Source organism: Salvelinus namaycush, chromosome 14, assembly GCF_016432855.1.
Source record: "Salvelinus namaycush isolate Seneca chromosome 14, SaNama_1.0, whole genome shotgun sequence".
NCBI classification, from domain to species: domain Eukaryota; kingdom Metazoa; phylum Chordata; class Actinopteri; order Salmoniformes; family Salmonidae; genus Salvelinus; species Salvelinus namaycush.
Window position 1 is genome coordinate 25,908,202 of NC_052320.1, and position 27,662 is coordinate 25,935,863.

Genomic DNA, 27,662 nt, shown 5'->3' on the forward strand with positions numbered 1-27,662 from the left:
CCTTCATCACGCACTGGCATTGAACCTCCAACCCTAACACAACAAAACAGAGCCTCAAAGCTTTCCTTTGGGGCCAATAGGTTATGGTATACTACTTGTATCTTACAATACTTGTAGTAAAGCCAATACGTTTCTAGATAAAATCCAGTCCACACCTAAATGTTACTTTTCAGCACTTTGTACAATTATTATCCCAGACCAAAAGCTACTCTTCCCATGGCACTAGCTTGGCAATTCAGAACAGTTTCCAAAGCAACTTACTGTATGCCTCTTTTGGAATGTATCTCATATTATCCACAGTAGTCCTCTTCCATTAGATTAGGCAGTTACTAAAGAGTCTGTCATTGAAAAGGCCAGTGTGGAGAAAAAAACGACTCAGAATGTTTCACTGGCAATGGCAGGTAGAGGTATGAGGGAGTGAGGATATTGGGCACAGAATCTGGTCAGTAGACATTGGGCTTAATGTGCTGTGCTGTGGTTCGTTGTGTTGATTGTCCAGTGTCTTATGTCTTCATTTTTACTAGCACAAGCTGTGGATGTTCCAACACAGGTCCGTTCCCCAGTTCAACCAAACCCCCCTAAACCCGCCCCCCTTTCCCCCGGACCCCAGACCCCCTGTTCCATCATCCGCCCTCAGCTGCTGCCCGACATAAGGTTAATGGCTTGTTCCAGTTTTTGTCGCAACTTGTGTTTGCGGCAGTACCCATCCCTGTCCAGTGCTGTCAAAATCTGAACAGAAGAGTAAGAGAAAGAATTCCTCAACATTAATAAGAACGTTAATTTACATTACATTTAGGTATAAAATAAGATCACCTTTGCAATATGAGGAATAATAAAGTACAGGATTGGCCCATGCCTCTTACCTCCTCTTTGTACTTGTTAATGTAGAAGTAGAGCTCACTGAGAGCACTGAGAGTGTTGAACTCGGTGCCATGGAGACGAGACTGCTCCACCAGATAGGCATCCATGTCCTGGTCACTGATGGTAGGCATCTTACTGATATCTCTGTAGTACCTGACACAAGCAACGAGACACAAGAGTGCTCAGTGTTTAACTCTTTGAGAAAAAAGTCGATATGACAGCAAATAAAATTGATGGTAACTGAAATCGTACCTCTCCACCCAACTCTTGTAGTTGGGGATGTCTTTAGCGTACAGCAGCTTGTTGGAGGGTGAGTCCTTGCCCAGGCGGTGCTCTGATGTAGAGCAGGAGTCCATGAAGGTCTGGGCCACGACAGACAGACAGGCGTCCGTAATGCTGCTCTTGTGGATGTCAAACACAAACTGAGGGTTCTTGATCACATTCACCCAGAAACGCAGGGGCAGACTGTCAGAGAGAAAGCAGAGAAACAGTAGGAGAAAAGGTTTGGGACCATTATAAGGGAATCTTAGAGTTAGAAACATGTATTAAAGTGTCACTGCACAATGATACAATAGTTGGCAATACAAAATACAGATTTTAAAAAGCACATTGTGGACCACTCAAATAGAGCTTTGAGACAATAAAAGCAGTCACAGTCACGGTACTGTATGTCACGATTGTTGAAATAACATTCGGACCAAGGCGCAGCGTGATATGGGTTCCACATCTTTTTATTAGTGAAACGCACAAAACAATAAAAAAAACAGCAAACGATACGTGAAGCTCTGGAGTGCTCACAGGCAACAACACAAAAACAAGATCCCACAACAAAGACAACGATAAACAGATGCCTCTGACTGGGAACCATACCAGGCCAACATAGAAAAAAAATACCTAGATTACCCACCCTAGTCACACCCCGACCTAACCAACATAGAGAATAAAAAGGCTCTCTATGGTCAGGGCGTGACACTGTATGGTGCAATCTTATGAATTTTTATTAATTAAATCTATATTCCAAGTGTCCCATTTTAGTCATTTGTTATAAACACTTGACTAAAAAGACTCAGTTCTATACCTTTATAAAACGAAAGCCAAAAGCAACAGTGGTGAGGGAAAAACTCCCTTTGATTGAGGAAGAACCGGAAATTGCACATAATTCTTGTCATTACTCCCTCCTTTGAAAAGTTGATTATGGAGTGGGCTTGTGAGTATGCCTGTGCCATTCCTGGGAGGCTAGTAACTCTGACTCATTAGTGGCCATTTCAAACAGCCAAGAAGACTGAGACAGATTGAGACAGAGGTCCCAAACTCTTTTACCAAATTCACAGATACAGCTTGGGTTCCATAGGCTTATTTAAGGGGCAGCTATAAGAAACAGGGGCAGACAGAGAGGTAACACTGTGCTCACCAGTTGCTCTTCCAGGTGTGGCGGACGTCCGGGTCAGTGATCTGCCTCCTGTCGGCCTGCTCGTCCAGGAAGTCAAACATATACTTGATGGCCAGAGGGAGGGCACTGCCGCGGTGGGCCGTGCTGAACACCGTCTCAAACAAATCATCAACAAACTTCTGCAGAGTTCCCTGTAGAGTGATCAGACAAGTGGTGTTAACACAGTGTCCAAGAAAGGAACGTGTGCCTGGCAATGATACATTATCATGACACATTCACAAAAATACAATGAAAAGAGACCTTGGTTGCCAGTAGGCGGGTGAGATAGATCTCAGACACCATCTTGCTGCCGCGGTCGCCCTCCCGTTGGTCAGCGTGCTCGTGGTTCTTGACCAGGTGCCAGAGCTTGGTGCCAGTCTCCTGGTCAGGGGTGATCATGGGGGCACGGGAGCGCAGGCTGTCTGGGCTGCTGGACGTCCTCAGGAGGCTCTCTGGAAACACAACGACACACAGTCAGATACTGTAGGAGGCTGGGTGGGGCCAGGCTGGGTGGGGCCAGTAGGTATGGAAAAACTGAAAGGTCATTGATAAGTACCATAGCGGCTCAGAGAGCGGGTGAAGGTAAACGAGTTAGCAATGTTGTAGGCTGAGACCTGCTTCTGGACCAAGGCTACCAGAGAACCATCGGTCACCTGGAGGAGGAGAGATCTTTAATGTTGTATCATCAAATGAATGACCATCAATATGATAGTATTTGTCTTTGTGTGTGAATAATGTGGATGAGTATTATGTGGATGTGTCCAGCTGGTGTTGCTGTCTGACCTGGTAGTGGGCCAAGGTGTTGAGCCTCTTCCAGTCACTCTCAATCTTTGTGGTGACGTCCTCATCTTGAAGGATAATTCTGGTCAGTCTACCTTGTCGCCACTCTGTGAGGACATAAAAAAACAACAGAAAATTGGTTAGATCTGATTAGTTTAATCTGTATATTTAGTTTCAACAGGGAATCACTATTAACCAATGTCGCAATTAGTTACAATAAATCCTTCACATCCTTCACAATAAATCCTTCATACCCAAGAAGACTCAAGGCTGTAATCGCTGCCAAAGGTACTTCAACAAAGTACTGAGTAAAGGGTCTGAATACTTATGCAATTAAGGTATTTCATTTATTTTATTTTTTTGCAAAAACATCTAAAAACCTGTTTTTGTTTTGTCATTATGGGGTATTGTGTGTAGATTTATGAGGGATAAAATGTAATTTAATCCATTTTAGAATAAGTCTGTAATGTAACAAAATGTGGAAAAAGTAAAGGGGTCTGAATACTTTCTGAATGCACTGTACATAGGTTCTTACCCAGGTCCATGTCGTCAGCTTGGGGTCTCTGGGAGTAGGGGATGCCCTTGTATACAGCGTCCAACAGCTTGTCCTTCACCTGAGTGACCGTGTCACAGTTCAGCACCTTCACCGGGACCTCCGTGCCTGCCTCTCCCTCCGGAGGGATACACATCAGAGTCTGGGTAGGGAGAAACCACAGGGCCGTCAGTACTAGGGATGATGCACTGTCAAACTTTTGTATAACTTCAGACCATCATTTTGAAAGTAGCTCTCTCAATCTCTCTCTGCTGTGTCCACTTGGGCCTGCCTGGATTGGATAATGCTGGGCAGGCCTTTTGCTAGCTGTCACTCAAATGGTGAGGGGCAAGCTCATTGGCTAAAACTCAAATGACCAGGGGGCTGGCGCACGTGGGGTAAAATGGAGCAAAAATGGCGCTGCACAGCTTCCAGAAAACAGTCACTTTCAAACTAGGGATTTTGTGGCTAATTGAGGTAAAACAGTAATTCTGCATGTATGAACTACACATTGACACATCCATCCCAAAGCGGGAGGTTTAAAAAAATACTTACTAGGAGTTAAAGTACTGTTCAATCTCTTTAAAGAAAGAGAGATTTTGACTGCAATTTCCTCAGATGTTTTTTTTTTATGAATCACTTTATATGCAATTTTATCAATAGTCCCCCCAGATATATTAACTGTATTGTCGATAATGAAGATTTCATCTGTTTGAAGACAATCACCGAAGAATAAAAGCGATCTGGAGGACACATTTATGAGCCATCCTCAGGTCAATATAAAACTGACAGAGGACATTGATTTAACTACAAACAAGGATTTATATGACACAATGTACCATAGTTAAAAGGAGGAGATTGAGGATAGAGAGCAACCACATAACATCTTTTTAACAGTTCTGGCACCCCTTCACAGCTCACTCAGTCACAATATAGAGAAGTCAGGCTCTATTTGGGAAACTGTCATTATAACAAATGAAGATGCATTCAGCCTAATTTGAAACTTGCATTGACAGATTAACTAGCATAGAGGAGTGGTGTCACACCGAGGCCATCTTCTGAGTTCACATGCAAACTCTATGCAGGGATTATCATGTCACTGTATAGTGGACATAAATAATAGATTCCGTATTGTCTACTGGCTAATGTCTTTCTGTAAACTAGTGTGCCATGTTGACGGACGATAAAAAATGATGCTGTAGGCCTGACAGGTTTTCTGTGTTCAACACTATTTTGCTAGAGGAATCCTGACTATTGGAAAAGCATTGATTCTTGTTTTCACACAATCTACTAACTAAAACGCCATCAAATGACCTACGTTGCCTCTTGGAATAACCAAGGTGTAGTATCCATCCAAAAATGTCTATGATAGTGACCAGAGAGTAGAGGGGTCCTTCTAATGTATTTATATACTGGGCATGTACACACCGTGCTGCCAGTCCATATAAATTCATGAGGAGACCTTTGGTGTGGGCTGGGTGCGTTAATCAGGTGATTAGCACAGTGTGCAGCTGGCACAGGGTACCACAGACATCTGTACCACTGCCACTCACTGATCATTAGCAAAGTCAATTTCCTCCTTGCCATGCACTGGAAATAGTTAACAAGTGGGGAATTTGTGATTAAAAACCAATTATAAAGCAAATTATAGGAATTCTCAAGGAATGGGAGAATCCTCATCATTTGAGGAGGTCCAAGGCCAAGCAAGTTCTGACAAGGGAAGATTTGTGGCACCTTGGTGGTAAAAGATGGTACAGTGCCTTCAGAAAGTATTCATACCCCTTGACTTATTCCACATTTTGTTGTGTTACAGCCTGAATTCAAAATCAAGTCAATATTTTTTTAAATATCACCCATCTACACACAATACGCCATAATGACAAAGTGCACATTTATTGAAAAGGAAATATAATATATATATATCAATACAAATATACAAATATATCTAATTTGCATACACTACCATTCAAAGGTTTGGGGTCACATAGAAATGTCCATGTTTTTTAAGGAAAACTGGCCTTCTTTAGACTATCTTCAGTTTCTTGGCAATTTCTCTCATGGAATAGCCTTAATTTCTTAAAATAAGAATAGACTGATGAGTTTCAGAAGAAAGTACTTTGTTTCTGGCCATTTTGAGCCTGTAATCAAACCCACAAATGCTGATGCTCCAGATACTCAACTAGTCTAAAGAAGGCCAGTTTTATTGCTTCTTTAATCAGTACAACAGTTTTCAACTGTGATAATATAATTAGAAAAAGGTTTTCTGATGATCAATTAGCCTTTTAAAATGATAAACCTTGATTAGCTAACACAACGTGCCATTGGAACACAGGAGTGATGGTTGCTGATAATGGGCTTCTGTACACCTATGTAGATATTCCATAAATATTCTGCCGTTTCCAGCTACAATAGTCATTTACAACATTAACAATGTCTACACTGTATTTCTGATCACTTTGATGTTATGTTAATGGACAAAAAATGTGTTTTTCTTCAAAAACAAGGACATTTCTAAGTGACCCCAAACTTTTGAACAGTAGTGTAAGTATTCACACCCCTGAGTCAACAGTTTGTAGAAGCACCTTTGGCCACAATTACAGCTGTGAGTCTTTCTGGCTAAGTTTCTAATACCCTTTACAGATATAGAATGCCGATACAGTAACGCCGCTACAGTAATGTGCTGATAGCGACAATTGATAACCTTTCAGACAATTCTTATTTTTTATTTTTATACAGTAGAATTCTGCTCTGGCATAGAATGTTCTGTATTGTTTCCCTGACAACAACAAACGTTGCTGATTGATGTGCTGTTGTGTTGTTTACATGCTGTTTTTTTTATGGTAGGGTAGCTAGATGTGTTTTCTTTCTACTAAATGTCTTGGTATGTCACGGTATTTAATGAACTTTAAAATACTTTTTTTAGGAGAGAGTGATCTGTGTGGAGGCAGCAGACATGCAAGCTGTGCGCAGGCAGTTTATTTGATTGACAGTTTTGGTTGCCTAGTGATGGACATTAGTCCCGCTTCAAAAGAGGCATTCCTTTACAGACAAGTAAAATGCCTGTTCAGTGGCGCTTCGAAACTATCTCCAGAGAAGGTTTAGTTTTGGCATTTAAAAAGCTGTAGTGTACCCTTACAGACAAACAAACATGCTGTAGCTGAGACGCTTTCAAGGCAACACATTCCATGTGTCTAAAAAGGGTATAAGAGCTTTTCACACCTGGATTGTGCAACATTTACCCATTATTATTTTCAAAATTCTTCAACCTCTGTCATATTGGATGTTGATCATTGCTAGAGAACCATTTTCAGGTCTTGCCATAGACTTTCCAAGTAGATTTCAGTCAAAACTGTAACTCGGCCACTCAGGAACATTCACTGTCTTCTTGGTAAGCAACTCCATTGTAGATTTGGTCTTGTGTTTTAGGTTATTGTCCTGCTGAAAGGTGAATTCATCTTCCAGTGTCTGGTGGAAAGCAGACTGAACCAGGATTTGTGCTTGGCTCCATTCCGTTTCTTTTTTATCCTGAAAAACTCTCCAGTTCTTAACGATTACAAGCATACCCTCCCGGGTGGCGCAGTGGTCTAGGGCACTGCATCGCAGTGCTAGCTGCGCCACCAGAGTCTCTGGGTTCGCGCCCAGGCTGGGCTGGGTTCGCGCCCAGGCTCTGTCGCAGCCGGCCGCAACCGGGAGGTCCGTGGGGCGACGCACAATTGGCATAGCGTCGTCCGGGTTAGGGAGGGTTTGGCCGTTAGGGATATCCTTGTCTCAGTATGTAAAAAATGTAAAAATGTAATAAAATGTATGCACTCTACTGTAAGTTGCTCTAGATAAGAGCGTCTGCTAAATGACTAAAATGTAAATGTAATACCCATAACATAATGCAGCCACCACAATGATTGAAAATATGGAGAGTGGTACTCAGTAATGTGTTGTATTGGATTTGCCACAAACATAATACATCCTGAATTACTTTGCCACATTTTTTGCAGTATTTCTTTAGTGCCTTGTTGCATGTTTTGGAATATTTATGTTCTGTGCTGGCTTCCAGTTCCCTCTGTTAATTAGGTTAGTATTGTGGAGTAACTACAATGTTGTTGATACATCCTCAGTTTTCTCCTATCACAGCCATGCCATCAATGGCCTCATGGTGAAATCCTTGAGCATTTTCCTTCCTCTCTGGCAACTGAGTTAGGATGGATGCCTGTATCTTTGTAGTGACTGGGTGTATTGATACACCATCCAAAGTGTAATGAATAACGTCATCATGCTCAAAGGGATATCCAATGTCTGATTTTTTATTTTTACCCATCTACATGTACCAATAGGTGCCCTTCTTTGCCCTTCTTTTACTTATTGACTCAAGACATTTCAGCTTTTAATTTATTATTAATTTGTATTTTTTTAAATACAAAAATCATAATTCCACTTTGACATTATGGGGTATTGTGTGTAGACCATTGACAATATATCTCAATTAAATCTATGTTAAATTCAGGCTGTGACACAACAAAAAGTGGAAAAAGTCAAGGGGTGTGAATACTTTCTGAAGGCACTGTATATCTATCCGATCTGTGTATCTATGGTCCATAGGATAACTTTACAGTATCAGAGTATCAAATACTGAAGTACTTCCCAGTAAAGTTGCCAGTCTTGGTTAATTCCATTTAAAGGGATACAAGAGATAACTATGAATGATAGTTATCGATAGAGTGCACAGATGGCCCTAGATTTATCAATAACAGAGCCTCCATCATCCATAGGTGGTACAGATTATGAGTGATTTAAGGGTATATGGAAGCAGGGGGGCATTAAGCCGTCCTATAGGGTTGACCTTTACTGGGGTTCCCCAGGGCCAGAGATATAGACAGCTCCTCGGGGAGCATCTGTCTCTTTAGGGCTAATTCCTCTGACATCTGCTTTTCCTTCTATCGATCCCTCTGAAGGAGGTAGAGATGAACCTGTCCTGAGTTGATGCTGCAGTGTTTTACCAGGCAGTGTGCTCGCGAGTGAAGAATGGTCTCGGATACAGATTCATGAAGAAGTGGAGGAGTGGGTGTGGGACGTGCTACTAGTGTATCCTACTAAGTCAGAGTATTGTTATTTTTCCATATAAATAACTAATATGAGGTAATATTTAGAGAATTCCTGTGCTGTTTCTATTTTTTATTCGCAAATGTGGGGTGTGACGCTTTTATGTGGAAGTCAATGGGTTGCTGACGGTGAGTAAATCAATAATTGTTTAAGTGTAGTATTTCCTGGCAGTGCTGCTTGGCCGCCTTGTTGGGGAGAGAGAGCGATGTGGTGGGAAGGTTTGTTTTATGGGCAGACAATAAATGCTTGATTTGTTTGAATCATTACTGGCCCGCAGCAGGTCATTGTGTGATTGAGTGATGAGTGGGTTCGTTCCAAGAGACCTCCCTCACCCATACAGCCCCAGCTCTCCTACCACTGCCTACACTGGGATCCCACAGCCAATGGGGGAGCCACAGCCCACATCACTTCCTCAGTAACATGACAGGTGATTTCCATGGCAAAGCATGCTAAACATCCTCCTGTTTGTTTTGCTTCTGCAACCACATTAAGAGAGAATCAGTACATGGATTCATCTTGCTGTCCTGGGACTGAGGGGGTTGGCTCCGTTGGGCCACACTCTAATGAAACATGAAACTGGTGTGTGAGAGCTGTGTGTGTGTGTGGAGGAGGGTCCTTCCTTACCAGCTGTTTGTAGTCAATCTGCTGTCTGATGAGCTTGTCCTCACTGAGGGAGTAGCGCGCCTCTCCTGTGATGGAGTCTATAGGCCCCTTCTCCATCTGCTGCTTGATGGCACAGTACAGCATGAAGAGAGGTTCGCCCGCACACTCCTGAGAGAGAGGGAGAGAGAGAGAGAGAGAGAGAGGGGGGGAGGGGGGAGTGGGGGGAGAGAGGCGGAGGGGGCAGAGGGGGAAAGAGTAAAAGCGGAAGAGAGGGAGTGATTGGGAGAAGGGGAGAGGGATCGGCAATCACATCCCTTTCAGACAGCGTAGTGAAGAGTGGGGAAGTTACCAATTACCCACTTACAGGCTTTTGATTACTAACCAGTGATACTGAGAACACTATTATTTAGTTCTTAAGGCTGATTAATTTGACATCATTAATTACAACGTGACATCCTGAGTCTCAAGCTGCTCGCACAGAGTGGCCTTCCAGCCCAGACACACAGAGGACAATGGACAATCTACCAGGCCTCCAAATCCTGCTGCCAATGAGCAAATGGAGCAATATTCAAATCCATACTCAAACAAAAGAAAACCCCAAACATACAAACGGCCCCAAATTGTCAAATTTAAGTAAGGCAATGAGAGTATGAGCAGCATTCAGTCACACTGATTGGTCATGCTGGGATATGTCAGTGATTTTCTGTATTACTGTACTGTGTTCAAGGACATGCTCTTCTGTGGTCTTAATCTGTAAAGTTGAGTTTACGTCATATTTAATAACATCATAACTACAGATTTCAAGTTACTCTCCAGAATTTCTTCTCAGTTGAAAACCAGTCAAACTTCTATATTTTTCCAGACCATGTCCGATGAGATTAAATCCTCAGATCATTTATTCTTCACTAAATGTGTTTATGTTGAAGATGCTAAGTAAGTTTTTTGTTTGTTTTCAGAACTTTATAAATCTTAACATGGCATTACATTTGTTATTTTAAACAAGTCTAGAACCTTTACCTTCCCGAATAACATATATATATTTTTTAACTAGGCAAGTCAGTTAAGAACAAATTCTTATTTACAATGACAGCCTAGGAACAGTGAGTTAACTGCCTTGTTCAGGGGCAGAACGACAGAATTTTACCTTGTCAGCTCAGGGATTTGATCTAGCAACCTTTCAGTTACTGGCCCAACACTCTAACCACTAGGCTACCTGCCACCCCCAACTACTGTAAGGTACTGAACTCCCCCAGTTAAGATATATATTTGTTAAAACAAATGTTTTGCAGTGATAAGCCTTGCTAAGAAAGCTGAATATTGCTATGCAAGCTGAATATGAAAATGTGAAAGTCAATTCTGAATAGAGGTTTAAGTAAGGCTTGTGGAAACATTTCAGGGTAATTACTTGGGGAGACTGGGGAGATGGCCAAAACACTTTAACATCTGCACTGATGTAACTTAAATTTACTTGGCTGCCATCCATAGCTACATTCCAAGAGGCATTTCAGGCCTGAACGCTCAATGGGCCTGATGTTCGTGTCCTTAACGCAAATGGCCATTTCGATCCAACCCCAGAATAAAGCAGGAGCAGCATATGGGCAGGAAAAACACAGAAAGGCCATTTTGGTTGGTGGATGTGGTTAGACAAAATGACCACAACTGCCCCTGGAGTGATTCCCCGATATGGTTCATGCTGTGGCCGTGCTGTGTGTGCACTCAACTGTGCTGCGGTCACACAGAGTGAGAATTAACAGCACCAGGACCATGATTAGCCAAAGAACTCCACCTCAAAAATATAATTACAACTCACAGATTACACTAATAATAGTCATTAAAGATCATTCACAGAATTTCAGGTTCAAAAATGAAAAGAGAAGAATACAGTCCACAGTGTTGCTTTAGGCCTACTTGTGTTTCAGCCAAACAGACATTTTTTGAATAAATCACGAACATAAATCTTCTGCTATGTACCTAAATCTCTCTTCTCTGGACCTACATTAACCCTCAGTTAGAAATAAATCGGAGCACCATTAGAATTACCTTGAGGAATCGATGCAGCAGAAACGTAAACCAGTTGGTGAGCATCTTCTCTGCCACAGACTCTGTCCTACAGGAGAGATGAGACAACGGTCAGTTTCAACAACACGTGTCCTGTACACATACAGCATGAGTAGAGGTGTTAGTGAGGGAGCGAGAAGAGAACACCCAGCCCGTTTCTCTACAGGTAAGTAGCCTCACCGTCGGAGCAGCAGTTTGGGATGGTTGCGATTCTCAAGGTTCTTCTCGATGAGGTCTGCCAGCAGCTGTTTGAGCACCATGGTGGCATACTCCATGCGGCCCTGCAGCGCGGCCATGAGCAGAGAGGCCACGTTGCCGCGATCCCGCATGGAGAAGGACCTCTGGGCTTCCAGGGTGTGTATGAAGGTTAGCAGAAACATCTTATTGTGCAGCAGCTGGCTGAACAGACGCAGGGCTTTCTCCACATTAGCCGGGGACTGAGGGACAGGACACAGGAGGATGGGGGGTGTACACAAATCAAATTTCAAAGGGGGTGGTGTACACAGAGGTGGGAATAGACAAAATGAGGTCCAAAGGGTTAAGAGGGGAGCGGGATAGAGGGAGAGAGAGGGGGAAAGTGTAAGAGAAAAAGGGGGAGATAAAATTGTTTGTCTTTTGTAGTATGAGTATTACATGGAGTACCAGATAAAAACTTGACTATTTTCCAAACATTTCTGCGGCAGTCTCTAGACGAGTAGTCTACGGAGGCCTGGTGGGGCTCCTGGTTTGATTCTGCCTCAGGTTTTAATTAAAAAGAAAAGAGGTTGAGAGGAAAAGAAAATAGGTTGCTCTGAAGCTCAGCACTAAGAGAGGAGTACTGCTGGCTACTGAGCTTGGGGGATTTTTTAACAGGATCTATCGCTTTTTATATTCCTTATTTTTTTAGCAGTGAGTTACAGTACAAGAAAAGCGAACCTCATGAAAGCATACTCTTCTAAGTTACCAAGACAAGTGAAGATAGAAACACAAGGCAGTAAAGTGAAGGGAACTGGCGCTGTAGTTCTCTTACACTTACATCCAGCTCCTTGAGGACGGGGTGCTCCTCGATACCGGGGAACATGACTCTCATGGTGTAGGTGCGATACTCCAGGAAGGGGATCTTCACTCCATCCATGTCATTGGTCAGCTCCTGGATGTCTGTCTGCAGCTCAGCGAATGCTATGTTGACAGAAGCAGAGGAGACAAATCCCTGAGTCACTGTCTGGATGCTTTGATAATCCTCATACTGTACACAGTCAGCTGTGTGACATGAGAAATACTTATTTTACCTCGTACAGAGTCAACGTCTGAGAAAACATATGGTAAAGAATGTGGAGTGATTAACTTGTATCATATTGTCACATATCTACTACAAGAGCATCACAGTAACAGAAACTGTTCAGAGAAAGCAAATTCTGATAGCACCCTTGTCACTACTCTTACAAAAGTACACACAGCTCTCTGATAAGAGAATATCAAAATAACCTGCGAGCACTGGTGTCATTTCAGTGACAGCCATGTATGTGGAACGCATACACATAAACCTGTTTTTTAGTGGTCATGGTGAAAAGGACAGGAGAGAAATAGGAGAAGGAAGACCAGTGCTCCTACCTTCTTTACACTCCAGGGCCACTCTGGACTCCAGGTTGTCCATCTGCAGCTGCAGGCGTTTCAGGGTGCGGTCAGCATCCCGGGTCTTCCTCTTGTAGGCGATGAGTACGGCGATGATGGCGATGAGGAGCACCCCTCCTCCCGCCCCGATCCCGATGATGGCCGGCAGGGTGAGGGTGCTGTCGGAGTAGATGTGCAGGGTGCCTGGGAAGTACTCCAGACCACCCACCACAATCTGGAGGAGAAACGCAGAGATGGAAAAATGTGTCTCTGTGATACGAAGGGTTTCATAACTACAGTATGTAGCAGAGACTCAGAGATACGAGTCGAAAGTTTTTAGATTTGACCCAGGTTCATTGGAGCCCCTTCTAACATCTCCTTTTTAAACTTCAGGCCAATTACTGATGGCCTCCAACAGGTTTGGCTAACGAGTTTCACCTTTACCCGCCCATTCCACTCTTGCTGTGTGCTTTAATTATTGAGTGGCGTGGATGGAAGGGAACAGGGAGAATGCCACTCTGCTGTCTATGTGTCTGTCGGTTGCTGTGCTGTGTGTCAGGTCATTAACACAGCTGGCCCAGCCTTCTCGCTATACCATGCATCTCCATCCCTCCCTCCGAGATCACTCCACCTCACCCATCACCGCTACCATTCTCTCCTCTCTCGATCTTCCCTCTCTCCCCCTCTCTTTGATCTCAGCTTTGATTTGTAAACGTACCCTTCTCTCCACAGCTGACTCTATTGATCTGATGAAATTGAGTCTGAGCGTTTCACTGAATCAACAGCCAGTTACCTCGTCCAGGCGTGTTAATGTCAAGTCAATACCATAGGATCAGGACGATGCCTTTGATACAAAAAGTAAACAAGTTGCCACACTCCAGACTAAATCTACCTGCTTCTAATCATTCTGTGCCATGATTGTCTTGGCAGCTGGCACTGTATAAGAATACATGGATAACTGCTTATGACACTTGCAGTTATCAAATTGACCAGACTGCCCTCTGCCGATTAAATCACCTGCTCCGACAACGGTTGTCTGTCCATAAAACTGTTTAAAAAGGAATTGCATTTCATCAATCCAAGATGATTATTTTTCACCTTTACTGCTTAAGCCCACAGCTGAAATCATTGTGCGCTGAGGCGTGCCTGTAATAAAGAGAGGTAGTCCTGTCTGGCATTGATGATAATGCTCCGAGCTGCGGAGTCAACAGATAGTTAGATTAAATGGGAAATTGCTTGTATCAGCAGGCCTCCGTAATCATCATAAGTGCTTAATGCAGGATGACCCTTTCCCATTTGACCTTTACATTTGTTGGATTAGCATTCAAGTTAAAAAAACATCCAGACAGCCAGAGCTATTATAGAATTGATTATGGATGTACAAAGCCCTCAGAGTCAGACATGTTCCCAAATAGCACAGATAAAAGTGCAATAACTACATGGCAAATACATTTAGGGAAATAACAGCACTGGGTTATGGCCAGAGCAGTTTTGACAACGTCAATAAAGGATACTTCACAAAAAGCTATTGTTGACATAAAATACTCAAACTACAGTAAAAGGTGGGCGGGACATCTGGTCTTACCAGGACTCTCTGCTCCCCGGTCAGGTCTGGCGAATCACAGAGCAGCTGAGACTCCGAGACGGTTAACAGACAGGGCGTTTCACCAATCATCACGCTATAGTTCAGGCGGGTGTTGCCCGGAGCAGGGGGAATCAGATTCTTTCCCTGTTTTAAAAAGAAGCGTGTTGTTAGTTTTCAAAATACATTTTTGGGGGACAACAATACCTTTATCAGACTAAAGCACACACACAATAAAGTGTTTTTATGGGTCTTCAGAGTATTATCAATCCTGACTTGTAAGTCCATCCTCAGCTCAGGGATTTGTAAGTAGACATGTAGGGAAGTTGTCTTTGTACTGGTTCTGTCTCACAGGACCTCTCTTACTTTGGGCCAATACCCAAGACGCTTCATCTCTAGAGATTTTTTCTCCTTTCTCTAAACTGACAAAAGTAACAGAAAATGAAACCAAACGAACACAATCTACTTACTTTGAGTATAATGGGAGAGCCAGGCTTGACCTCCAGTATCCCAGAGTTCCCTAGTGTTTCGAAGGTGGGGTTGGGGTAGTAGGTGAAAGGTGTCCCATTGAGGACGAGCAGTGCGGCCACGTGATCCAGGATGAAACCGTACTCGTCGGGGTGCAGGCCTAACTCTGGTGCCTGGTGCTTGGTGTAAATGATGCCCGGGGCCAGACAGGTCATCACAGAATCATTAACCACAGTGCACACCTAGACAGGAAGAGGAAGATGAAGGAGGAGGGTCAAACCAGGAACACGTATTAGACAAAGGGCCTTATCTTACCAAAACTAGCGCAATGGTAAATCTTAGCGCTGGCGGTAGCGCTATAGGTCTGGGGGTGTGTCAGAAATATTTTTATTATTTTCACAGCGAGAATTATGGGCACAAGAGGTGGCGGTGGTGTGAAAGGGCTGGGTTTTGATTAACAAATAAGTTGTAGGTGTGACGAGGGCTTGACCATTCACTGGCCAATCAACGGCTTCCATGGCTTAATACTGCATGCGGTTTTCTCAAGTTGTGTAGCCTACAGTATGTTATTGACGGTCTTTGCTTTGTCATCAACTGCAATTCGTCTGGGGGCCAGAATATCCTCGTCCTAGTTTATTAAATACATAGCATAGGTTACAGTAACAAATAATACAAATAGTAGAATACATCCCGTTTTTGCTGAATATGTTTGAAGAGTTGGCAGTCAACATTGATGTAATTGCTTCCATGAGTATAGGCCATACATGTCTTGATGTATCACAATTCTTCTGAAATAAAAAAAAGACTAGGCTCCCCTTAAAATGTTATGTAGCCTATTGCATGTGTGAGTCACATTCGCAATAAGCAAGATATAGGCCTATGCACCGTTGATATGGCATTATAAGACTGAATAATTTTAATATGTTTGGAGGAGCGTGTCTTTGGTAACCGGACAAGAGGCGCCCTTTGGAAATGGGGATGGATACAAGAGAAATGGAGTATGCAGGTAGGCCAACGTCATGACACCTATGTGAATTGTGAATAATGAAAAAGCCTCACAATTAGACCATTTGGAAACCTTTTATGGATAGGCTACTTTGCTAATGCATGGCCAGGACAAGGAAGACACTCGACGCATTGCTGTGGAACCAGCTTTAAGGGTAGCTCACTGAGCAGGGTTGGGGTCATTACCATTTAAATTCCAATCAATTCAGAAATTAAACCAAATTCCAATTCCGATTCCAAATTTTCCTAATTGAAAAGCATGGAAGAGAATTGGAATTGGAATTCCAGTGTACTACCTGAACTGACTGAAATTGAAATGGAATTGACCTAAACCCTGCTCCCGAGGGCTAGTTTTTGTCACTGACATCATCTCATCTCTCGTTCCATGATGGGCATATGGACATGTAGCCTAACTGGAGGGGGTTTTACACAAATAATAACAGTAGCTGGCTGAAACTATGTAGGCCTACAATACATATACAAAAAGGGGATGTCAGCTAGATGTTTGCGGCTCCCAAACGTAATCTTTTAATAAAGCTTTGGTGATTAAGATTTATTTAAAAGCGGTCTCACGAGCCAAACCCTTTCTTGATAGACTTGGCTACTTTGTGAATGCATTGGGCAGGATAAAAAAACAGCCTTCATTGAGGGGAGGGGAGGCTATTCTTGGGTTTTTATTCAATTAAACAAAGTGTTTCTAAATACGAGGTTCACAGGCACAAAAAGCACATTTCTCTGTTCCATGTGCATATGGGCACTGTGAGTCATGGCTGGATAGGCTGCGGTTCCACTGTCCAAATCCATGCCATAACCAACAACGTTACTGCTAAGACCTGCTTTTGGTGAGTCTTGAAGACCCAGTGGAGTGTTTTATATATATTTACACACTATGATCCCTGATCTCTCTTTTGACGAACATATCAAGACTGTTTCAAGGACAGCTTTTTTCCATCTACGTAACATTGCAAAAGTCAGAAACTTTCTGTCCAAAAATGCAGCCATGCTTTTGTCACTTGTAGGTTAGACTCCTGCAATGCTCTACTTTCCGGCTACCCGGATAAAGCACTAAATAGACTTCAGTTAGTGCTAAACACGGCTGCTAGAGCCTTGACAAAAAAATGTGATCAAATTACTCCAGTGCTAGCCTCTCTACGCTGCATTCCTGTTAAGGCTAGGACTGATTTCAAGGTTTTACTGCTAACCTACAAAGCATTACATGGGCTTGCTCCTACCTATCTTTCCGATTTGGTCCTGCCATACATACCTACACGTATGCTCCGGTCGCAGGCCTCCTTACTGTCCCTAGAATTTCTAAGCAAACAGATGGAGGAGGGCTTTCTCCTATAGAGCTCCATTCTTATGGAATGGTCTGCAGACGCAGACTCGGTCTTGACCTTTAAGTCTTTATTGAAGACTAATTTCTTCAGTAGGTCCTATGATTGAGTGTAGCCCAGGAGTGTGAAGGTGAACGGAAAGGCACTGGAGCAACGAACCCGCCCTTGCTGTCTCTGCCTGGACGGTTCCCCTTTCTCCACTGGGATTCTCTGCCTCAAACCCTATTACAGGGGCTGAGTCACTGGCTTACTGGTGCTCTTTAATGCCGTCCCTAGGAGGGGTGTGCCACTTAAGTGGGTTGAGTCACTGACGTGGTCTTCCTGTTCGGGTTGGCATCCCCCCTTGGGTTCGTGCCATGGGGGAGATCTTCGTGGGTTATACTCGGCCTTGTCTCAGGATAGTAAGTTGGTGGTTGAAGATATCCCTCTAGTGGTGTGGGGGCTGTGCTTTGGCAAAGTGGGTGGGGTTACATCCTGCTTGTTTGGCCCTGTCCGGGGGTATTGTCAGACGGGGCCACAGTGTCTCCCGACCCCTCCTGTCTCAGCCTCCAGTATCTATGGTACAATAGTTTATGTGTTGGGGGGCTAGGGTCAATCTGTTAAATCTGGAGTATTTCTCCTGTTTTATCCTGTGTCCTGTGCGAATTTAAGTATGCTCTCTCACTCTCTCTTTTTCTCTCTCTCTCTCTCTCTCTCTCTCTCTCTCTCTCTCTCTCTCTCTCTCTCTCTGTCTCTGTCTCTCTCTCTCTCTCTCTCTCTCTCGGAGGAGGACCTGAGCCCTAGGACCATGCCTCAGGACTACCTGGCCTGATGACTCCTTGCTGTCCCCAGTCCACCTGGTCGTGCTGCTGCTCCAGTTTCAACTGTTCTGTCTGCGGCTATGGAACCCTGACCTGTTCACCTGACGTGCTACCTTGTCCCAGACCTGCTGTTTTCAACTCTCTAGAGACAGCAGGAGCGGTAGAGATACTCTGAATGATCGTCCTTGAAAAGGCAACTGACATTTACTCCTGAGGTGCTGACCTGTTGCACCCTCTACAACCACTGTGCTTATTATTATTTGACCCTGCTGGTCATCTATGAACATTTGAACATCTTGGCCATGTTCTGTTATAATCTCCACCTGGCACAGCCAGAAGAGGACTGGCCACCCCTCATAGCCTGGTTCCTCTCTAGGTTTCTTCCTAGGTTCCGGCCTGTCTAGGGAGTTTTTCCTAGCCACCGTGCTTCTACACCTACATTGCTTGCTGCTTGGGGTTTTAGGCTGGGTTTCTGTACAGCACCTTGTGACATCAGCTGATGTAAGAAGGGCTTTATAAATACATTTGATTGATATAAATACATTTGATTATGAGGTTGGAATAATAGTGTGAGATTGTGAAAATTATGAGAATGTCCTTTTAGTGTAAGAGCTGTTTGAAAATACATTTCAGCCTGTTTTTGTGAGTTTTGGCCTGCCTGGTGACACCACCAGGTGGTACATTTGTTAATAGACCAATAAGAACGAGAACTCCAAACCTCTCTGCCAGCTAGTTTTCAGTTTTCCCCTCCCCACTTAGACAATTCCCAGACAGTCCTAGCAAAATTCTTGTTTGAGAAATTGCTCTTTACCATTTTGATTGAAAACAATCACAGTAAGGTACTTAATTGTTACACAGAAATTATTTGATATTGAGATAAAAACAGCTGCTTTGGGCCTTTAAATCTCCGTATTTGCACTGAATGAAATTGTAATTTTCCACTTGTTTTTAAGGATACACCTCAAATATTGCCACCCTCCCACCTCAGCGCAAGTAATTTGATGTTAGACAGGTAAATTGCAGAACCTGGCACAAGGGGTACTTTTTACATACGGAAATTTCCAACTAAAGTGGGTTGACATTTGCGCAGCCTTAGCGCCAGACGAAAATAGAGCCCATAGATTACTGTGTAAAACCACAACACTGATGTTTCACTGGAATTCCATGGGCACAGTAGCAAAAGCTTATTGCATAAGTCCTTGCTGCTACAGATGTGGTCAAATATATTGGCACCCTTGCACTTTACAATGGAGTGCAATGGAGCAGAATGTTAAGATTTTTCATTTCAAAACTGGTTGTATAGCTATTTTTACCCTGTAGACACCTGCAACTTACCACAGTTGAGATAAATTACACAGTAAACAAGAATAATTGTCTCCAACCAAATTCATTTAAATGTTGAATAATTTAGTCCAGGCCATTCTTTTTACTTCAAAGTGAAAAATCTCCATTTCAGTTTTGATTCGTTTCTTCTTGTTCCTGTGCAGTTGTAAATCAAACAAATACACGTGTAAACACCAAAAGTTTCCATTTCTGTAGCTATTATACACGTTAACCAACTGTAATAATCAAAGCGGTGCTGTGCAAACATGGAATGTATTATATTTGGAACACTTGCATTAGTAGTCTCTATTCCTCCATACTTGGCACGGACTTTGGGCTCCTGGATGGTGAGCAGGTTGGTACCTGTGACGGTGATCAAGGTGCTACCACTGAAACACAAACAAGCATGGTGGTTAAGAGCTTTCAAGCTATGCTAAAGACCTGCTTTCATGTCAGATAGTTATTGCACACTGGTGATATGGGCAGAGAGAGAAGGAATGAAATAAGAACTTCCGTGTAGCAGAGGTGCTATTTTGCTACAGCATGCTGTTTGTATGATTTATCTTACAGTACTGTTGGGATTCAGAGGAAAGGGAAGCTCTACAGTCCCCTCAAAGGTCCCATGAATTAGGATTTTATATACATTAGATACATCATCCCCCACACTGTCTATTGTGCTTTAAGTGTCATGGTGAAATGGCTACAATGGGACTGTGTGGGTGTCTGTGTGTGGCTTTGGGGATCATGTTGTAATCTCTGTGTGTTCCTGGGTCATTACTGGCAGTAATAGATGGTTGGGCTGAGTTTCTCTTCAGAACTCTCCCAGGACCCTGGTTATGCTCTGAGAGGCTCCAGCCCGTTGGCTGGGAGAGGAGGGGAAAGGAGAGTAGAGGAGAAGAGAGGAGCCAGGCTGGGATCACCACCACTCACTTCACTATACTCCAGCTGGGCTCGATGCTGAAGATGGTGGGGTCCTCTGTGTAGATGTAGCGTGTGTCACTGCTGGTGACTTCAGCTTTGTCAATGAACAGCTTGATTGACGCGGGGCCTGAGCCAGACAGTGACGACGGTGTCACACACACAATGTCCCTTTTGGTCCTCCTGTGTGGGTTAGGCAGAGAATGTCATATAGTAGTATCTCATAGAATGAATTCACTGTCTGAAATGACACTCAAGACAATGTCATGCTGTCACACTGTCACTGTCACAGACAGAGTGTGTCCAATATGTTCAGTTCTGAGTGTACTGCACAGACAACACTGACCTACTATACTACCACAGTCCATTCCCCTGAGGTGGGGTCAAGCTGACTGACTACTCACTTAACAAACAGACACTCCTCCTGGGCGATGAATACAGTGACAGTGCTCCCAGCGTCCAGATGACGGCCTGATATTGTCAGCCTGGATCCCCCAGACACGGGGCCCTTCTCCGGGCGCACACGGTTGAAGCTGGGGGTCTGAGAGAGGAAGGAAACTCACTGTTAACACCCAGCACACAAAACAATTATACAGTTTTTGTGAAAAGCTACAGTACAACAAACCGATTCCCATTATATTTCTGGTAATTGCTGCAACACACTGCACTGCAGTTTAAGTGTTTTCAACAGCACAGTGACAGTGACATGAGTGAGAATGTTACTTTTTTCTGTAATTAGCTACATACATAATTGCTCCATTCACATGTATTCATTTGGCTGGGAGCTGCTTTTGGGTTCTGGTGGAATAGAACTGCAGGTCTGCTATTGATTGCTTGTTTAAGGGCAGCAGTCAAGCCCATTCATTTCAGTCAGCTGCTCGCCTTGCAGGCTAAGGAGATTATAAACTATCGCCACATTCCTGTTTCACCGCTGCTTAATGCTCTGTTGGGATAGCTGGGTAATTACTGTATGTTACATTGGCAGGGTTGGGTAGGTTACTTTCTAAATGTAATCCGTTACAGTTACTAGTTACCTGTTCAAAATCGTAATCAGTAACGTAACTTTTGGATTACCCAAACTCAGTAATGTAATGTGATTACATTCAGTTACTTTTAGATTACTTTCCCCTTAAGAGGCATAAGAAGAAGAATGTTATCAATTGAACATCTATTGCAGTATAAATCAATGTTAAAGTTTACATAGCTGGCTATATATGGATGTTACATTTTACTTTGTTGGGTTGGTTATGTAGGCTTCTTCTAACCCATCGCTTTCTACTACATAATAATAATATGATAAAATTATATCTTTACATTAATATATATCATTTATAAGTACAAAAATGGATGTAGCAACTACAGATTGCACCTTTAAGATTGCCCCAAAGCATTACATGGGCTTGCTCCTACCTATCTTTCCGATTTGGTCCTGCCGTACATACCTACACGTACGCTACGGTCACAAGACGCAGGCCTCCTAACTGTCCCTAGAATTTCTTAGCAAACAGCTGGAGGCAGGGCTTTCTCCTATAGAGCTCAATTTTTATGGAATGGTCTGCCTACCCATGTGAGAGACGCAGACTCGGTCTCAACCTTTAAGTCTTTATTGAAGACTCATCTCTTCAGTAGGTCCTATGATTGAGTGTAGTCTGGCCCAGGAGTGTGAAGGTGAAAGGAAAGGCACTGGAGTAACGAACCGCCCTTGCTGCCTTTGCCTGGCCGGTTCCCCTCTCTCCACTGGAATTCTCTGCCTCTAACCCTATTACAGGGGCTGAGTCACTGGCCTACTGGTGCTCTTCCATGCCGTCCCTAGGAGGGGTGCGTCACTTGAGTGGGTTGAGTCATTGACGTGGTCTTCCTGTCTGGGTTGGCGCCCCCACTTGGGTTGTGCCGTGGCGGAGATCTTCGTGGGCTATACTCAGCCTTGTCTCAGGATGGTAAGTTGGTGGTTGAAGATATCCCTCTAGTGGTGTGGGGGCTATGCTTTGGCAAAGTGGGTTGGGTTATATCCTGCTTGTTTGGCCCTGTCCGGGGATATCATCGGATGGGGCCACAGTGTCTCCTGACCCCTCCTGTCTCAGCCTCCAGTATTTATGCTGCAGTAGTTTATGTGTCGGGGGGCTAGGGTTAGTCTGTTATATCTGGAGTATTTCTCCTGTCTTATTCGGTGTCCTGTGTGAATTTAAGTATGCTCTAATTCTCTCTTTCTCTCTTTCTTTCTTTCTTTCTCTCTCTCAGAGGACCTGAGCCCTAGGACCATGCCTCAGGACTACCTGGCATGATGACTCCTTGCTGTCCCCAGTCCACCTGGCCGTGCTGCTGCTCCAGTTTCAACTGTTCTGCCAGCGGCTATGGAACCCTGACCTGTTCACCGGATGTGCTACCTGTCCCAGACCTGCTGTTTTCAACTCTCTAGAGACAGCAGGAGCGGTAGAGATACTCTCAATGATCGGCTATGAAAAGCCAACTGCCATTTACTCCTGAGGTGCTGACCTGTTGCACCCTCGACAACTACTGTGATTATTATTATTTGACCATGCTGGTCATTTATGAACATTTGAACATCTTGGCCATGTTCTGTTATAATCTCCACCCGGCACAGCCAGAAGAGGACTGGCCACCCCTCATAGCCTGGTTCCTCTCTAGGTTTCTTCCTAGGTTCCGGGCCTTTCTAGGGAGCACGGATATCATAAGGTGAATGCACCAATTTGTAAGTCGCTCTGGATAAGAGCGTCTGCTAAATGACTTAAATGTAAATGTAAATGTAGGGAGTTTTTCCTAGCCACCGTGCTTCTACACCTGCATTGCTTGCTGTTTGGGGTTTTAGGCTGGGTTTCTGTACAGCACTTTGAGATATCAGCTGATGTAAGAAGGGCTAATTAAATACATTTGATTTGAGTCTATCAAAAGTGTGTGAGTATGTACATGTGTCCGTTAGGCCTATGGATAAAAAAAATTATCAGCACAAATTAGATTGAGCAATAAAAGCCCCACTTTTATTCCATAGGCTGGGATCCGCACCCAACAGCTGTTGCAAGAGCACATATTTCACTGGCTGTCCACTGGTTTCAAAAACAATGATTGATAGGTAGTTTAAACTTCTTCAATTCAACCATTATTGGGTTCAAATATACATTTAGATTTCTGAACAGCCATCCACAACAACCAGAATCCATAAGCCACAAACAGCTAAATGAGAGAGCAGCAGCGTGATTCACATCAATGCGCTATGTAGATATCAATATTACGTGATGTCCATATCGCTGTAGACTACACCACTGCTCTCATCCTTACCTCCAAGCGTTTATTCAAGTTGGATAATCTTTAGACGCCGACAGCAGTCGCACCATTGGAAGACATAGCTTGGACTGTAGCCTACAAAAGCCTATTCCTGCTCTATACCCGCGATCCATCAAACACGTTTGGTGTGTCATCATAGTGGTCTCTGACTTGTGGTCAGACTCGCTCAGGTGGAACAAACTTAAACTTGTGCCTTTTTTCAATGCTGATTTGAATTTGATTGAGAAAACAACCATTTTTGTTTTGCAAACATCCTTTCTGAATATAAAAGTAATCCTCAAAGTAATCGTCTAATTTTTCAAAAGTATCTGTAATCTGATTACAATATTTTTTGCAGGTAACGTAACAGATTACAGTTACCGTTTTTTTTGTCATCTCTGACATGTAACATCGGCCACACTTTCTTTCACAACACGTTCACCATCTCTGTATTGCAGCATAAGACTAGTTAGTTGCCGGGGAAGAACCACTGCAATTGGTCGGGTATCCTTCCTTCGCCTCCGGAAACGGCCAGACACTTTCTTCACAGTCATCTTTCTGGGAAGAGATGGGGTTATGTGGGATCATACGCACCACAAAGGAGTAGGTCTGGGATGACTGAGTGCGGTACTCTGCACTGCACACCCCGATACACAGCTCCACTGGGCCACCTGGAGAGTGGGGCAGTAGCGCCTCGGCCATGTCACACACGATCCTGAGGGACAGAATACACTCAGCTGTCAGTCAAAGACCCACTGCTTATGTTGCCTAATGTTAAAAGGAAATAGAGTTAGCAGACATATGACCAAGTATCACTAATTTACTTGCATACCATTCAAGTGAAACGCTATTGACAAAGTCACCACACTCACCTCTCAGCGCTGATGTACTCGGAGGGCACAGGGTTACAGCGAACTCCAGCCACCTGGACATGGGCGATCTCCCGCACCTGCAGCCCGAGGTTCTCCCCCTCGATCGTCACTCGCGTGCCCCCCTCTTTGGGCCCCGTCAACGGGCGGATCTGTCCATGGAAACAGGGTCAAGGTCACGGAGAAGCAATCTCCCTGTCAGCATGCTCGCACACAGCAGAAGGCCTGGGTTCTGAGGCTCTAGCCCACAGAATTAAACACAACCATACAGTATTATACACAGTATATCTCTGTGCTCCAGTCTTACCATGGTGATGCGGGGGTGGCTGCAGCGGACGTTGTGCCTGCCGGGGTGCATCCAGTTCTGTTCCGGCATCTGGCAGTGCTGCTTCAGGAGACACTTCTTGTTGTCCAGGCACCAGCCACACTCAAACGCTGTGCTGGCCTTCAGACACAAGCCACAGCTGTCCCTCTGGGCCTCACACTTATACAGCAGGGCTGAGCACGCACAGACAGACAGACAGACAGACAGACAGACAGACAGACAGACAGACAGACAGACAGACAGACAGACAGACAGACAGACAGACAGACAGACAGACAGACAGACAGACAGAGACAGAGTTAACACTCGTCTAAGATGGAGTCTGAGACAGAAAGGTGAGTGGTGAGGTGCGCTGCACTGTGCTGTCTGTATGTGACAGCACACGTCCTGAGCTGCTAATCTCCCTTTATCCCCTTGCTCAGCCTCGTCCTCGCTCCTACGCAGCCGCCTCGATAAAACAGGTTTGAAGGTGAAGATGGTACACAGAGTTATTGACCAGTTCAGAAGGAGAACATAATCAAATACTGTGCAGCTAGCCACATGACTAGCTCTCTCCTCTCAGCTCATCTTCGTGCAGGGCCAATCGCCCAGTGGAGAGATGGTATCTGCAGTCTGATTGTGGAGAGCTACGAGTCTCTTTCAGAGTGGCCCGATGAAACCAGTGAGATAAAGCTCCTTTGAGGGAAGTATTGACAACCACTATGTGTCCCCGACTTGCAGTTATACAAGGTGTGTTCATACAAAACATGGGACTGCACATTTAATTCTGTATTTTTTATCTCTTACTCATCTACATAAATGTTTGTCAATTTAACAGTTTTGAAGACAATTAGAAAAAAAAACTGCCAAGGCTTAATCCACATTTGCGACTGAATTATCCCACTGAATATGATTTCTTGTGGTAGCCATAGCCCCAATCCACATAGAGTCGATTCAACACTCAAGTGCCACTAGAGGGCTCAACATGGGATGACCACATATTTGACCAGTGTGTCTGCTGTTTCCCTGTTGTGTGCCAGTTACGTCTTCGACTTGTCCTTTACACTATTTAGCTGCGACACTATTATGAAGAATGTTCCATTCTGAAAATGATAAAACAACATACCTTTCATGGTGGCAGGCTTGTCGATGAAGAAGTCTCCATCCCAGACGATAGAGAAGTCAACAGGCAGGTCTCCCGTCTCGTCCCCATCATACCAGTACTGCAGGAAACACACATATAAACCATGAGTCAATCATCATACTGTACTGATGGTGCATAAAGACCAATATCATTCAGAGCATGACAAGCCTTCATAGGGCCCTATTAATAAAGACAGTGGCAGTCATTCCACTTATTGTGGTTTATGACTTGGCTCATCAGTATAAACTGAGTTCATGGCTGGCATGGCTGGCTGGCACAGTGCAGTGGAAACCATAATGCTATACTATACACTATACTGTACAACGAAAAACATTTAATCTTCTCTGTGTAACAACCCATTAGCCACCAGCCTAGCCACTAGCCACTACATTCCATAGTTGTGAGGGAGTCAGGGAAACATAGTGGCTTTTTTGACAGACTAGGCTTTGAGTTAATCTGGCTTTTTGCAGAGAGAGAGAGAGTGTTGCTGCTGCTGTGTGTCTGTCAAGTGAAGGAGGGGGTGTGGTTTTACTGCCTGTGTTTTAATTAGCAGCAACACTCAGAGCACTAAGCCAGCAGCAACCCTGAGAGAATATCGCTGATCAGCCACATTGATCCACGGCCAGAACACTTATGGGTGTTCTTAAGGAGGCGATGGAGGAATGAGGGCAGACTAAAAGCAAGCGAGGGCCCTGAATTCAGCATTAAAAATATAACTTATTTCAAACCACATTAAGATGACTCTCAGCAGATTCAAAGAGAGAGAGAGCAGCTACAGTATGACCACCAAGATGGAGATACAGTAGAACCTGATGGTTCCTGTTGAACCGTTAAGTCTTTATGAACGTATCAGATGTGACACCTTTATCCATCCATACCTAACCTTTATCCATCCACCTTTATCCATCCATACCTAACCTTTATCCATCCATACCTAACCTTTATCCATCCACCTTTATCCATCCATACCTAACCTTTATCCATCCACCTTTATCCATCCATACCTAACCTTTATCCATCCACAGCTCACCTTTATCCATCCATACCTAACCTTTATCCATCCACCTTTATCCATCCACCTTTATCCATCCATACCTAACCTTTATCCATCCACAGCTCACCTTTATCCATCCATACATAACCTTTATCCATCCACAGCTCACCTTTATCCACCCATACCTAACCTTTATCCATCCACAGCTCACCTTTATCCATCCATACCTAACCTTTATCCATCCACCTTTATCCATCCATACCTAACCTTTATCCATCCATACCTAACCTTTATCCATCCATACCTAACCTTTATCCATCCATACCTAACCTTTATCCATCCACCTTTATCCATCCATACCTAACCTTTATCCATCCACAGCTCACCTTTATCCATCCATACCTAACCTTTATCCATCCACCTTTATCCATCCATACCTAACCTTTATCCATCCACCTTTATCCATCCATACCTAACCTTTATCCATCCACAGCTCACCTTTATCCACCCATACCTAACCTTTATCCATCCACAGCTCACCTTTATCCATCCATACCTAACCTTTATCCATCCATACCTAACCTTTATCCATCCATAGCTCACCTTTATCCATCCACAGCTCACCTTTATCCATCCATACCTAACCTTTATCCATCCACAGCTCACCTTTATCCATCCATACCTAACCTTTATCC

The 27,662-nt window shown here is 43.9% G+C and overlaps 1 protein-coding gene across 1 annotated transcript in view; it reads right to left on the minus strand.

Moving 5' to 3' along the window:
- Positions 1-633: 633 nt before the first annotated feature.
- The window catches only part of LOC120058914 (plexin A3), a 120,870-nt gene continuing 93,841 nt past the window's right edge, over positions 634-27,662 (minus strand). Inside the window, exons 10-31 of the mRNA XM_039007663.1 lie at positions 25,956-26,052; positions 24,833-25,023; positions 24,529-24,677; positions 24,251-24,371; positions 20,782-20,918; positions 20,390-20,560; positions 19,755-19,848; positions 15,000-15,239; positions 14,533-14,676; positions 12,948-13,182; positions 12,373-12,515; positions 11,538-11,794; positions 11,340-11,406; positions 9,321-9,467; positions 3,606-3,765; positions 3,074-3,177; positions 2,847-2,943; positions 2,552-2,742; positions 2,273-2,442; positions 1,114-1,326; positions 864-1,014; positions 634-729 (exon numbers count right to left, since the gene is read on the minus strand). Coding sequence (XP_038863591.1) covers positions 634-729; positions 864-1,014; positions 1,114-1,326; positions 2,273-2,442; positions 2,552-2,742; positions 2,847-2,943; positions 3,074-3,177; positions 3,606-3,765; positions 9,321-9,467; positions 11,340-11,406; positions 11,538-11,794; positions 12,373-12,515; positions 12,948-13,182; positions 14,533-14,676; positions 15,000-15,239; positions 19,755-19,848; positions 20,390-20,560; positions 20,782-20,918; positions 24,251-24,371; positions 24,529-24,677; positions 24,833-25,023; positions 25,956-26,052 — 3,375 coding nt within the window. The remainder of the gene's footprint in view (positions 730-863; positions 1,015-1,113; positions 1,327-2,272; positions 2,443-2,551; positions 2,743-2,846; positions 2,944-3,073; positions 3,178-3,605; positions 3,766-9,320; positions 9,468-11,339; positions 11,407-11,537; positions 11,795-12,372; positions 12,516-12,947; positions 13,183-14,532; positions 14,677-14,999; positions 15,240-19,754; positions 19,849-20,389; positions 20,561-20,781; positions 20,919-24,250; positions 24,372-24,528; positions 24,678-24,832; positions 25,024-25,955; positions 26,053-27,662) is intronic.